General features: G+C 42.9%; 1 protein-coding gene across 1 annotated transcript; it reads left to right on the forward strand.

Moving 5' to 3' along the window:
* Positions 1-933: 933 nt before the first annotated feature.
* On the forward strand, positions 934-14,810 carry SKIC8 (SKI8 subunit of superkiller complex). The gene is made up of 11 exons (XM_073303549.2): positions 934-1,012; positions 3,800-3,845; positions 3,930-3,957; positions 5,014-5,119; positions 5,499-5,671; positions 7,520-7,668; positions 8,416-8,509; positions 9,964-10,057; positions 11,786-11,878; positions 12,651-12,729; positions 14,585-14,810. The coding sequence occupies exons 2-11, from the start codon at positions 3,834-3,836 to the stop codon at positions 14,672-14,674; spliced, it is 918 nt and encodes a 305-aa protein (XP_073159650.1). The 5' UTR covers positions 934-1,012; positions 3,800-3,833; the 3' UTR covers positions 14,675-14,810.
* The last annotated feature ends 15 nt before the right edge of the window (positions 14,811-14,825 follow it).

The raw sequence follows: 14,825 nt of genomic DNA on the forward strand, positions 1-14,825 counted from the left end.
AATAATTAGTTACTTTATTTGGAGCCCAAAATGTGCGAAGGGCCTTACGGTCAAATATGAGGGCAAGGTCCCTGCCCCAAGGAAGTTACAATCTGAATGGCAATATTTCACAGGAGGATGGGGGAAGGGAAGTGGTGCACAGCAAGCGACTGAGCAGTGTGATTCAGCAGGAGTGTGGGTAGTACCACCAGTTTCACTATCATTTTTTGGAGAGGGTTTTTGGCCCCACTGAAGAAATGTTTTGAGGGGGAACTTGACCAAGGAAAAGGTGGAGGCCAGGCCAGGGAGGGAGGCCAGGAATGGGGCAGCCATAGAGGCAGCAGGTGCAGAGAGGAAAGGGGTGCGGCGGCGGCAGCTAGCTAAGGGACTGGTGAATGGCTGGACGGAGCAGGCTGCTCGGCAGGTGCTATGTGGGCAGGAGGCCAGGAACAGGCGTCCGGGTGTGAAGTAGAGGCGAGGGGCTGGGATTGGTGAGGGGCTGGATGTGGCTGGGGAGGACTTTCACGGCAGCATTTTGGCTAGACAGCGGGCTGAAGTGATGGGACTTTCCTAACTGGCCACAGCCCTGCGTGGGCCTGGCTGGGCCTGTGCGCAGAGGCACTTGCCTGGCACCCTGGATGCCCACCCACTGCGCCCTGCAGCCCAGGCCAGCCCCACCCCGCCTGGCTGCACATGGCCCTGGGCTCGGTGGAGTCGCGCTCGGGGCGAACAGGGCCCGTGCGCTGCTCTTCTGAAAGGAGAGAGACGAGGAGAAGAGGGGCCAGCGGGGGCGGCGCCGTGGGTAGCCCCCAGGGCACGTGGAGGGCGGCTCAAGGGGCCTTCTCAGCCACAAGGCGGCAGCACGACGCCCCGGCCGCGTCTTCCTCTATGATCACTGCGGGGAGACAGGCACTGAAGTTGGACGCTCCAGCCTTTCTCTCTATGGTAAGAAACCTCATCATAGGGCGCCGGCGTCGCGGGTGCTGGTTGGGTGGCAGCGAGTTCGGGTGGGAGGAGCAGGAGCGGCGCCCAGGTAAGAGATGTGGGGTCTCGGGGCGGGCGCCAGGCGCCTGTTGGGGTGTTAACTGGTGCGGGAGAGGGGAGCTGGCGCCGCGGACGGCGGGTGCTGGAGGGGGGGGCCGCTGGGGACCCGGGGGGGACCCTCAGGCGGTTTCCGGGGAGGTGGGGGTGGTACAGGATGTCGAGGGTCCCATGTCCTGCGTTCCTCTTGGGCAGTGCCCACCCGCCTGCTGTTACTCCCGCCCCCAGGATCCCAGTAACTGGCCTGGCCCTCCGTGCAGTTGGCCGCGCTCTGCGTAGTGGGTGTCACTCCCCCCCCCCCCCCCCCCCCCCGTGTAATTAGCCAGTTCCCCCTCTTCTTCGTGTGAACCTTTCACCCAGCCAGAGGGGAGAGAAGCATTTCTTAAAAATTAGGAAAACGTGATTATCAAACCCAAAGAAGTGGTAGGGGGACCCAGGAGTAGGTGTAGAACCTGGAAGTGTTTTAAACTCACTTTTAAAAATCAGCTTGATTTCAAGATGACAGTGCCCATTTAATCTGTGACAATACAGGAAACCGCAGATTTGAAATTAGAAAATTTAAGTAATGAAAAATGGATTTCATATTTGCTTTACTTCCACTCACCCAGCTCTGTCATATTTCTGTTGTTACTTTTTCAGGGCTATACATGTGCATTGTATTTCATCTTTCACTCTTTTCAAGTTTCTCTGCCCTGAAGTGTTTACAGCCTAAGGCCTCAATCTTGGAATGAGCTCCAAGTGGGTTGGACCCTCATTCCCATAGGATGCATATTGCAGGATCCATTGTCCTGGTCCCATGAATCTGTACAAAGTCCAATTGATTTAAGTGGAGAGGTATATGGTACTGGATCCTGATGCAGGACTGTGACCTTGGAAAAATAATATCTTACTGCATATCAGAACATGATATGATTACTAGAGGCTTCTTATTGCTGACACTACTTTATATGCCACTGTTTGAATCCCAGGTAGGGCTCAGTGGCAAGTCTTGCTTTGGAAGGTTAAATAGTACTTCTGCCCTTTTAGTTCATTCTTGTGGTAAACCTGGGGGAAGAAAGAGGAAGGGTAAACTGTCTTGTGAAGATTTATTTGTATTCTTATTTGGGCTGTCAGTCGCAGTTAACTCACGCAATTAACTAAAAAAAAAAAATCACAATTAAAAAAATTAATCGCACTTATAACAATAGAATACCAATTGAAATTTATTAAATATTTTTGGATGTTTTTATACATTTTCGATATTGATTTCAGTTACAACACAGAATACAAAGTGCACAGTGCTCACTTTATATTATTTTTTATTACAAATAAATGCACTGTAAAAATGATAAACAAAAGAAATAGTATTTTTCAATTCACCTCCTACAAGTACTGACATGCAGTCTCTTTATCATAAAAGTGTAACTTACAAATGCAGATTTTTTGGTTACATAACCATACTCAAAAACAGAACAGTGTAAAACTTTCTACAAGAGCCTACAAGTCCACTCAGTCCTACTTCTTATTCTGCCAAACCTCTAAGGGTTTGTTTACATTGACGGGAGATACTGCTGCCTGCTTCCAATTTAGTGTCACCTGGAAGTGAGAACAGGCGTTCGTGTGGTACTTTTATAGCCAGCATTGCAAGGTATTTACATGCCAGGTATGCTAAACATTCGAATACTCCTTCATGCTTTGGCTACCATTCCAGAGGACATGCTTCCATGCTGATGATGCTCGTTAAAAAATGTCAATTAAATATGTGACTCTTCTCCTTGGGGGGAGAATTGTATGTCTCCTGCTCTGTTTTACCTGCATTCTGCCATATATTTCATGTTATAGCAGTCTCAGATGATGACCCAGCACATGTTCGTTTTAAGAATACTTTCACAGCAGATTTGACAAAACGCAAAGAAAGTACTGATGTGAGATTTCTAAAGATAGCCATAGCACTCAACCCAAGGTTTAAGAATCTGAAGTGCCGTCCAAAATCTGAGAGGGACCAGGTGTGGAGCATACTTTTAGAAGTCTTAAAAGAGCAACACCCTGATGCGGAAACTACAGAACCCAAAACACCAAAAAAGAAAATCAACCTTCTGCTGGTGGCATCTGACTCAGATGATGAAAATGAACATGTGTCAGTTTGCACTGCTTTGGATCATTATCAAGTAGAACCCATCATCAGCATGGATGCATGTCTTCTGGAATGGTGGCTGAAGCATGAAGGGACATATGAATCTTTAGCACAACAAGCACGTAAATATCTTGCGTTCGCATGGCACTGTTGTAGCTGGCGTTACCTGTCCTCACTTTCAGGTGATGTAAACAAGAAGCAGGCAGTATTATCTCCTGCAAATTGTCACCAAACTTGTTTGTCTGAGTGATTGGCTGACCAAGAAGTAGGAGGAGTGAGTCGACTTGTAGGCTGTAAAGTTTTACATTGTTTTATTTTTGAATGCAGGTTTTTTTCCTAGTTAATTCTATACTTGTAAGTTCAACTTTCATGATAAAGAGATTGCACTACAGTACTTGTATGAAGTGAATTGAAAAATATTTTTTTTGGTTTTTACAGTGCAAATATTTGTGATAAAAAACAAACATAAAGCGAGCACTGTACACTTTGTATTCTGTGTTGTAATTGAAATTCATATATTTGAAAATGTAGTAAACATCCAAAATATTTAAAATAATTGGTATTCTATTGTTGTTTAACAGCACAATTAATCGCGATTAATTTTTTTAATCACTTGACAGCCCTAATTCTTATTTCTGACCTTAATTTTTTTCTTTTTGTTTCCAGAGTATTCCTATGCATATTCAGCTTATATAAAGAAATGACCACACAGGTAAATACACAGGAGTAATTAAACTAATCTCTCTAGTTTGATTTTTGACCATTTCTATAACGTGGATGTTCTTTTTCATTTCAGTACAGTATTCTCTTCAAGCAAGAACAAGGTGAGGAGATACTAACATGGTATTGTGCTGTTAATTTTTCTTCTCTAAAATCTTTATTTCCTTGGATTTAAAATGAGTACTAACAGATTGTATTCTCACTAAGTCTAAATCTATGTGAAATGTTTCACAAATCTGAGTGGGTTTTATGGTATTTTTAGCTGCAGTAATCACGGTAAATAAAATTGGATTTAATGCTGCATGGGCATGATCCAAGCACACCAAAGTCAACAAAAGGACTCCAGTTGACTTCAGTGGGCTTTGGTTCAGGCCCTATGAGAACATTCCCAATCCATGTTACTTTTTTGTAGACTGGTTCAGGTGTACTTGAGAATGTATGGATTCATAGGCAAGCCCATGATCCCTGAGGCCGTTTACTGTGACCACGGCTCCCTGGATTCTGTGGTTCTACAGCATGTGCCACAGAATTCTGCCACAGAATCCCATGCTTTCATGAGTGATAGTATTCCCAACTGCAGATACCAAGAGCTTCCTCCCTGACAACTTTTCCATTATAGTTATGAATTGTCAATACGAACATCTGCAACGTGTTTGATTTACTGAGCTCCTAGATTTCTAACACAATGAATGCTATACTGATTTATTTTTCATTTTTGAATCTGATTGGTTTTTGTTAAATGTCCCTGTTTTGTTGTGTAAACTACCTAAACCTGACGCAGAATTTCGAAGTCTTTTGGACTGAACTGCCACAGTAACCAGAAGCTTTGCTGCAGGATTTAGGTCCAGCTGGCTACATGGTTCACGTGGCCTTGACCAGGGCTTGCATTGTGCTATGGGTGGAGTCTAACATGGCTGCTGCTCAGATACCATGCTTGCTAGCAGCTTTCTATTCTGTTCTTTCCATAGTGTATATGTTCTCAGGATGACATGAGAATTATAGGTGAGAGGGGAAGGTATTGTTAGCCGATTCAGCGCATTATTAGTGCTTCCGTCTGCTTATAGCAGGAAGTAAGAACAAGCAACTGCTGTGGGTAAATATACCTGCTTGATTCCAAGAAACACCATTGTTTTCTCTCTAACATTTGTGCTCTCTTTCAGCACATGATGATGCCATCTGGTCAGTTGCATGGGGAAAGAATAAAAGAGATGGTTCTGAAACGGTAATCTCTGGATCATTAGATGATCTAGTAAAGGTCTGGAAATGGTAAGTGAGGGGTTCAATAAACATTGGTTAAACTGATTAACAATTGGAAATACAATGTAAACTAGTGCAGAAATACAGTATTCTTTCCTTTCTCTAGCCCTAGAACATCAGTAGCTGTGCACTGCACAGTAAGTAGCAGAGCACTTTGCTTTGCTGAAATGGGGGCTGGGCTTGGGAAACAAACTGGAAAAAAAGGTTGTAAGTAGTGCTACGCACAAACTGTCTGCTTTCACTCTTCACCTGCTGTGCAAAAGGTAAGAAATGCTTTTTAAAAAAAGAGAGACCGATAAAGAAGGGGGAGGTGGGAAAGCTGGAGGTGGGTGCAGTATCTGAAATTACTGTTAATTAGTTTGTTTTTGTTTGTGGTTTTTAACAAAAGGACTGATGAAAAATTAGATCTACAATGGACTTTAGAGGGCCATCAACTGGGTGTGGTATCAGTAGATATCAGCCACACCGGTACCATTGCAGCATCCAGTTCCCTAGATGCTCATATTCGTCTGTGGGACTTAGAAACTGGCAAACAGATCAAGTCCATAGATGCTGGTCCTGGTAAGATCTTGGTGCTAATTTGGTTTATTTGTAATCTGTGTAGTGTGTGTGTGTGTGTGTGTGTATACAGTACAGTAAAGAACTAACATACTAGCTGGGAGTGATTAGCTTTTTTTATAGTGTCACAACTGTCTCCTTCCTTTTGCAAAACAAGGATATGAGATTAACAGACATTCACTTGCATTCACTTTACCAGTGCACTCTATACTGGTATAAGCCAGTGTTAAACTGATGTGTCTCTATTTGGGGTTGCACTGATAACAATCTATTTAATCAGCCGGTGTGGCTGATTTTAGTTAAACTAGTGCAACTTCTAGGTGTAGACAAGGCCGTCATGTAATCTTGCTGGTTTTACTCACTGTCTCATTAGAGTTCTGAATTGCACTAAAGTGACTTTTGTTGAGAATGCATAAGGCAGAATAGAATCCAGTTATCTCATAGGTGTAGTGATCAGAAAGTCTAGTGGTGGCAAAAAACCCTATTCAAATACATAGTGATGGCTGAGATTTGCATACTAAGAAGGCCCCAGGTTTGCTGCAGGTGCACTTTGAAATTCAGTACTGTGCAGAGAGTGCTTGTTTATGGAATGCATGGCTATGTCCGAAGGTGCAAATCAAAACAAATAAGGCGTAAGCCTAGATAAGCCTTGACAAGCACTGAATTTCAATCTGGAGGGCACAAGATCTTAACCAAAGGATTGAAATACACCTGTACCTCGATATAATGCGGTAAAGCAGCGCTCTGGGGGGTGGGGCTGCATGCTCCAGCAGATCAGCGCATCAGCATGTCTGGTTCCGACACTGATCTGAGCGGCGTGTTAAGGGTTCTGGGCCGGGGCTGAGGGGTTGGATAAGGGGCAGAGGGTCTCGGGGACGCGGTCAGGGAGTAGGGGGTTTGGATGGTTTGGAGGATCTGGGGGCAGGGCAGTCAGGGGACGGGGAACGGGGGCGTTGGATAGGGCATGGGAGTCCTGGGGGGCCTGTCAGGGCGTGGGCGTGTGGATAGGGGTTGGGGCAGTCAGGGGACAGGGAGCAGGGGGGGTTGGGTAGGGGGTGGAGTCTTGGGAGGGGTGGTTAGGAGCGGGGGTCTCTGGAGGAGGTAGTCAGGGGGCAAGGAGCCAGGGAGGGTTGGATGGGTCGGGGGTTGTGAGTGGTCAGTCGGGGGGTGGGAAATGACTATTAATAACGGAAATGCTCGAGACGAAAGCAAGTTTGATATAACGCTGTAAGATTTTTTTTGTCTCCCAAGGACCTCGTTATATCAGGGTAGAGGTGTATTATAACAAGGAATGTTGGTAGATCAACCTTGTAGGGTCGGGGAATGAATGACTAAGCACATATATAATAAATCTGAGGCACGCAGCACCAGGCTAAGTAGATAACTATAAAAAGTCACCATGTAATTCTATTTCAATGAATAATGATCTGCCCGGCACTCTTTTCCCTTCTGTCTGTAAGTGCTTTCGGTCTCTGTTGCTGTAGTGCTGCTTCTGACAAAGGCAACCGTTCTTTCTTCTAATGCTTTTCAAGCAAATAGGAGGATTTTTTTTTTTTTTTTTTGAAAGGCAGTGATAGCTACTGCTATTTAACGCACTTAATATGCTGCTGTTCTAGGAGGATGCCCTAGACTAAGATATTTCTGGAAAATGTGATCTGTGATTCAGCTGAAAAACAAACACCTTAAGCGTTTATTCTGTCAGCTTTTGTTAGCTTGGTGTGAATTTAACTTTTGTGGCTGAAGTACAGGGGAATAAACTATCTGTGAAGAGGTATACGTGGAATTAACATTGTTGGCTAAAAACTATAAACAAGATTAAATATACCAAATATTTTTTCTTTTTCCGTACAGTTGATGCCTGGTCGTTGGCTTTTTCACCAGATTCCCAGTATCTTGCAACAGGAAGTCATGTGGGAAAAGTGAACATTTTTGGTGTTGAAACTGGAAAAAAGGAATATTCTCTGGACACTAGAGGGAAATTCATCCTTAGCATTGCATATGTAAGAACTTCTCTTCTGTTAAAATATCATCCTTGTAATCTGCTGTAAATCACTCATTTTCTAACACTGTAGTAACAACCTTAACAGGAACCTTTATTTAAAAAACAACACCGACTTCCTTCCTACCTATCCTCCACTTCTAGGCAATAACCTCCTAAAGCAAGCACTTTACTTCTGCTTATAATTGCCATTGCCCTTTCATGTATGTATAATGATCCTTTGCTCCAACTTAACTGATGAATTGGACCAGCCTTAAAGGTAATACAAGCTTTCTATAATGCCCTTGCTCTTCCAGCAAGGATATCCGACCATTACAGATACCAATTAAATCTCTGAATTCCACATTAGGAGGTAACTTTGTTGATGGTGAAACTGAGGCATAATAAGTTTAAATGACTTTTCCTAAGTGAGACACAAAACTATTGAAAAGCACACACTCTTGACTGTAAATTATTACAATAGAAAATCCCCTGTTGTACATTAGAATGAATAGTGCATCTAGTAAAATAAAGAGGCAGATGGACATTAAGGACAACATGCAGTCTGAAAACTGTCTGGAAAAGTCGCTCTTGCTCATGCGCTACTTATGAATATCAGTCTTAGATCTTCAGATTTTTCTGAGCCCACCATACTAAATATCTTGCATGGCAGATTGTTTTGATGTCATCTTGTCTCTTTGCACCTTCCCCATCCTCCCAATACAAAATAAGAGTCGTTATAAAATGTGTAATATATGTATTGTTATAGAGTCCAGATGGAAAATATTTAGCCAGTGGAGCAATAGATGGCATCATCAATATTTTTGATATTGCAACTGGAAAACTTCTGCATACGCTAGAAGGTAAGTCTTGGAATGTTTGCAGTGTGCAAGTTATAGCTTTAGTCCAGGTTAAAATGTTAGTTAAGAAACACTTTAATATTGTTTGATGGGTTGAAATGTCATGTTAATTTGTCCATCTTGAATGTTCACTTGCAAGCTTACACTGATGGACAGGTTTCCAAGCTAGTCCACCTATATCTGTGCTCTCATTTAGGCACCATCATTTTTATGGTTCTAAATCAGGGTGGGCAAACTTTTTTTTTTTTTTTTTTTTTTTTTTTTTTTTGCCCTGAGGGCCACATCGGGGTTGCGAAACGGTATGGAGGGCCGGGTAGCAAAGGCTGTGCCTCTGCAAACAGCCTGGCCCCTGCCCCCATCTGCCACCTCCCACTTCCTGCCCCCTGACTGTCTGCTTCAGAACCCCCGACCCATCCAACCCCCCCCCACTCCCTCTCTCCTGACCGCTTCCACCCTGAACCTCTGCCCCAGCCAGCCAGCCCCTGGGACCTCCTGCGCCTTATCCAACCCCTCCTACCCCTGCTCCCTTACCATGCTGCTCAGAGTGGCAGGACAGGCTTATTGGAAAGCCTGGGAGGTGGGTGGGCGCAAGCCGCGCTGCCCGCATGGATGCGGGGGAGGGGGAGACAATGGGGAAGGGACCGGGGGCTAGCCTCCCCAGCCAGGAGCTCGGGGGCCAGGCAGGACGGTCCCACAGGCCGGATGTGGCCCGCGGGCCGTAGGTTGCCCAGCTCTGTTCTAAATGCTGAAGTATGTGCAGGATCCAATTGTAAATCTTCAGCATGCACCATGGATGTGTTTTAGAAAGGAAAACCAGTTATGCTTAACTGGATTCTTCCTAACAAATCAGTTTAACTTTCCCCAGTGCTAGCAAATGAAGCTGGTCTCTCAATGCTGCCTTACTCCTTCCCCCTCCCCCCCCCCTTTTTAATATCGTTAGTTCCCATGGCTAGAAGAGTTCTGGAACGTTGAAACTCTCTAACAGGGATGAAGAGATACTCTTAAGTAGTTTATGCAACTCTCTTTTTAATGTAGTCTTAGAAAATATGTAAAAGACTGAAGATAAATGACACACAGGGCACAATATGACTTCTGATACCACGGTGCTGAATTTTTTTCTGTAGTTCTTCTAAGTAAGAACCATAGCTGTAAAAACATGATAATCCTGTGTGGAAATGAGTATGCTCTGCCATGACAGAGACTAGTGCTCAGGAACCCTCCAGATTACTTGTATATACTTATACTGACTGTATTGAGAAGAGTTTTGGGGGCAAGGGCGGAAGTAGCCTAAGAATGAGGAGCTTTAACAATTGTTCAAATATGTAAATTGAAGAGTATCTCGTTGCCTTTTTTTTTTTTTTGAGGAAAGATATTATCTTGACTAAAACTCGCTTTAATAATTCTTCTTTCCAATGATAGAGTATTTACAGATCAACCATGCCTATTTTGAATTTTAGGCCATGCGATGCCAATTCGCTCATTGACGTTTTCTCCGGATTCCCAGCTGCTCGTTACAGCTTCAGATGATGGCTATATCAAAATCTATGATGTGTAAGTTGTTTCACAAGACATGTGATATAAAACTAATATTCTAAGAGGCTGTAATGTCCCAGGACAAAATACTCTTGGGGGAATTCTGCGCTACAGCGCATGTGTATATTGAATGAGCCCTGCAGATTTCTAACTTTTTGCGCAGAAAAAAGCTGCTGCCAAAATGTTGCTGCAGTGCTGCCTTTTGCCCACCAGACGGCGATGTGGCAATAGAATAAAGTTGCAGCTCTCCACAGTGATGGGGAGAGCTGCCTTCCCAGCGCTTGTCAGGCCAGGTCAGGAGACGGGCTGTGGGGTGCAGGAGGAGGGGGGGCTGTCAGATGGGGGCTCATAAGGGCTAGTGGGGGAGGACTGACTGGGACAGAGGCTGAATGGGAGAGGAGGCACGTAGGGAGGGAAGTGCAGAGACATGGGGACAGGGGGAGGGAGGGCAGAACTACATAGGGGCAGGGGAGTGGCTAGGTGAGGGCACAGAGACACATGGGGATGGGCAGATGTGCCTGACTAACTGGGAGAGGCTACGGGTCATCCAGGGTCTACATGGGAGAAGCTCCCTAACAATTCCTCCCTGCCTTGTGCCCCAAAAACAAAACACCTGTTCCGTACTTTTCCCACCCATACCCAACAGCCTTCCAAGTTCACACCGAGGCTCCTTCCCAGCAATTTACTTCCCTCTCCCTCAGCTTCTCCGTTACCCTGACTCCCACAAGCCTTTGCTCTGCTTCTGAGGTGTGTGGGAAATACGGTTCTGTATTGTAGTTTAAATGAATTATTACGCAAAGTTCTGTATTAATATGCTCAGTAAGGAATCTATTTGTTAAAAAACGTGTCCTGAATCTTTTTTGCTGTCTGTATTGTTACAGACATACTTGCTGACAGGTATTTTGAAATAAATGACCAAAAATAATTGAAACTGGTGTGATTATATTGTGTTGTTTTGACAAATAAAATATGCAGAATTTTGCAAAATGTTAAAATATTGTGCATAGAATTTTTATTTTTTTGTCACCAGAATTCCACCAGGAGTAACAAACCAAGCATTCTGCTGTATGGAATTATCTTAAAAGTGTGGTTGAATAACTAACTATTTTTTAAAAATCTGACATTTTAAACTGTAAAACACTAAATCCTGTGAACTTGGACTCTTTTAAAAAGGTGCAAGGGTAGATGGCGGAACTGGCTCAGAAAATTGATGCCCACTCACTGTATTTGGTAGTTCAGTATACCTACTAGCCTCGTTCTTCTCCTGCATACATTTTTTTTTCTGGTCCACCTTTAGAATTTCTGCTTCATGCCTAAGATATGCTGCCTCATTCATTGTCTTTGTCTTCACACTTCCCTGAAGCCCTTGGCTTTCTCCCTATCGCTGCCCTCTTTTTTTGCACAGCCTATCACTCTCCCGACTCTCTGTGGCAATACGTTCTTCCTCCTGCTATCTGGGCTTTCTTTGATTTCCACCAGTCTGGCTTTTGTCCTTTCCGCTTTGCTGAAACTTCTCTCAAAATCACTACCTACCTTTTCCTAGCTAAGTCCAAAGGTATTTTATGCTCAAATCCTAGGCCTTGTTAGTTCAAGCACCCTGCCTGACTCTCTCCCCAGTGCGGGAGGGGCTGTGTCTCAGATAACTGTGACCTAGGCCCCCAAGAACTTACCTGGAATTAGCACATGAAATTTTAATGCATTTTTTTTTATTATATGGTGTCTAACTAAACTTTTTGTCTCCTGTAGACAACATGCAAACTTGGCAGGCACACTAAGTGGTCATGGATCCTGGGTATTAAATGTGGCATTTTGTCCAGATGATACTCATTTTGTTTCCAGGTATTTAGCATTTTTAGTGAGTGAAAGATCTGTTATAAATTACTGTGGGCCAGACTGATATCCTTACTTACATAGAATAGGTTTCAGAGTAGCAGCCGTGTTAGTCTGTATCCGCAAAAAGGAGGACTTGTGACACCTTAGAGACTAACCAATTTATTTGAGCATAAGCTTTCGTGAGCTACGGCTCGCTACGTCGGAATAGTGCCTTATACAAACAATCCCATTGACATCCAGGGGGCTTTTTGTGCAGTTGAGGTACTTCTGCATGTAAATAAGGGTATCACAAGCTGGCCCTAAATTTTTGTAAAGTAGCAAGTAAGTGAACATACCTAATTGAAGGCAAAGATACTGATTCTTAAAATGCATGTTAATTTATTTTAACGATTGTAGCTTAGCTTCTCATTATTTAATTGATGCATCATCCTATTGTACTATAGTATATTGTAAAAATAGTATCTTGGTAATAACCCTTGGAACAGTACAGACTAGTAAGAGTCTACTCAGTTGTGCTTTCTTTAGCTAACCAATGTGCTTCAGAGAATTGGTGATTGCTGTGTTTGGAATTCTCATTTATTTTTCATGCTGTTCATATTAAAATAATTGCAAATTGAGGCCAATGTTTCTAGAACCTGCTGGTAGATCTTCATTTATTCTGTTGTCTTCCCCCTAATTTTGAGGTTTTTTTAATACTGTAGTATCAGATCTTTGGTCTTTTAATTATACTATAATCGAATTGCTACTAATTCAGATATTGATCTAAAATATTTTCCAGTTCATCTGACAAAAGCGTAAAAGTTTGGGATGCTGGAACAAGGACCTGTGTTCATACCTTCTTTGATCATCAGGATCAGGTATATTAAGAATGTAGGACATGTATAATTCTCTTATCCGGTCTTCTTATCTAGATTGATTTACTAGTATGAAAACTTCCCTTCACTTAGGGCTTGTCCATACAAATGCTTAGTTTGCAGCAAGCAGGCATGTGAACCCTGCTGCAGTACACCAGAAGTTCCCTAGTGTGCTTTAATCTGCTCCAGTTTTGAAACAGGCTAGAATGGGGTTGATTTACACCCTGGCTTGCTGCAAACTAAGTGTTTTGTATTGGCAGGTCCTTACGTATTTTAATTGAAATCCAGGCTCCATTGAAGTCAAAAGCCCATTGAAATCAGTGGGGCCAGGATTTCACCACTAGTCCTTGGGATAGTGCATTAACATTTTAAAGATTTGATGGTATTTGACAGTTGCTATCCTAGAATCTATTCCCCCTAGCTCCCAGGCTGACCTTTTCTAAGTACTGTAATACTTTTTACAACCCCAGTCAAGAGGCACCCTCTAGGGTGGTGAAATGGAATCTCATCAGTCTGTATCAAATCAGTACATCTTTGCTACACTCCTATTTTGGTTCATAGCAAACAGGGTGAGTGTGCTCTGTATGTAAAGGAAAAAATATAGACTGTTAAAGGGAGTGGGTTGGTGCCTTTCCCCTAATTATGTAGGAAGAAATCCTGAAAGCTTATTTCTTCTTGAGGTTTTTTTCTCAAAAATCAGGGTTATCAACTCATTTGCTGGGAGGCCTTCTTGGAATAGGCGCTCTCACTGGAGTGGTAGCTGTCTTTGAGACAGCGTGGGGGCTAAATCTTTCCCAAACTAACCTCTTTCCTCCCAAACATTTTGGGCTTTTGAATGTAAGTGTTAACAAAAACAAACCAAAGAGAGGGGTGTATTTAATTAAAAACAAAATCATTAAAAACAAACCAACCCTATCTTCCCTATTAGTCAGTTTTCACTTCCTTGGTAATTTGTGCTGTCATCGCTACTAATTTCCCCCAGTCTTTGAGGATAAACAGGGTAGATAAGACCTGGATATCTAATTTTTAAAAAAGTAAAATAAATTATTCTTTTTCTTTTTGATAACTATCTGTATTGATGTCTTGCTCTCAGGAGACTAACACACAGTAGTGCCCTTCCAGGTGTGTGAGAGGAGTGTTAATGAAAAGTGGTGGTGCAACTGACAAAGACTTCCCAAAATAGACTGAAGACAGAGCCCTTTTGGCAATAGCCCGCTAATGTGCTATTTTTAAATTTTTATCTTAGACCTTGTAACATGATAGGAATAGTTTAAGGACTGACCAAACCTCTATAGGGTTTGTATTAGTACTTAAGTCATTAGATAGCTGTCTGGGTTTACTTCTGCTGAAGGTGGCCATCTTTCAGCCTGTGCACCCCTCCATTTCCTTTCAGCCTTGCATTTCTCATGCTTGGTTTCCTTCCTCTTCCCCTTCCCGAAATTACTATAAACTAGTTTGGCTTGGAATGGAGTAGGTTACCACAGCTACTGAGAGAACCGAACTTGTTGAAATCGATTCACATTAGAATGACCATTGTACATACCTTTCATTCCTCATTCATCCAAGTTATTGGAGCATAAACTGCATATTCAGCTAGATGGGTGCAGTGGGAAGATTATTGGGTTTTTATAGTATTTAAACAGTATCAGGGTTCAGAAGATGAAAAATGAGGCTAGTGCCTTTTTCAGACCAACGGCAGTCTCCTACCGTGCCTAGGTCATCTCAACAGCTTTACACTAGTAGTGGAAGTGATATATTTAAATACTATCCCCACTACTTGGTGCCTACTGAAAATGTGAAACAATGGCATCTTGTTACCCACTTCAATGAGCTATTGTTTGCACTCTTCTGTTTGCAGGTCTGGGGAGTGAAATACAATGGAAATGGTTCCAAAATTGTATCTGTTGGAGACGACCAGGAAATCCATATCTATGACTGTCCAATTTAAATATGCCGAGTCAGGCGTATTGGTTAATTATGTATGTACAGGTTTTCAGGAGAACTGCACTTCTCATATGTTGCCACTTACTTAAAGATGCTTCTGATTATTTTGTTAATGTGATAATATATTTTAACAATGCTGAGATGAATCTTGGACT

The sequence above is a fragment of the Lepidochelys kempii genome, chromosome 10 (assembly GCF_965140285.1).
Source record: "Lepidochelys kempii isolate rLepKem1 chromosome 10, rLepKem1.hap1, whole genome shotgun sequence".
In the NCBI taxonomy this organism is placed as follows: Eukaryota; Metazoa; Chordata; order Testudines; family Cheloniidae; genus Lepidochelys; species Lepidochelys kempii.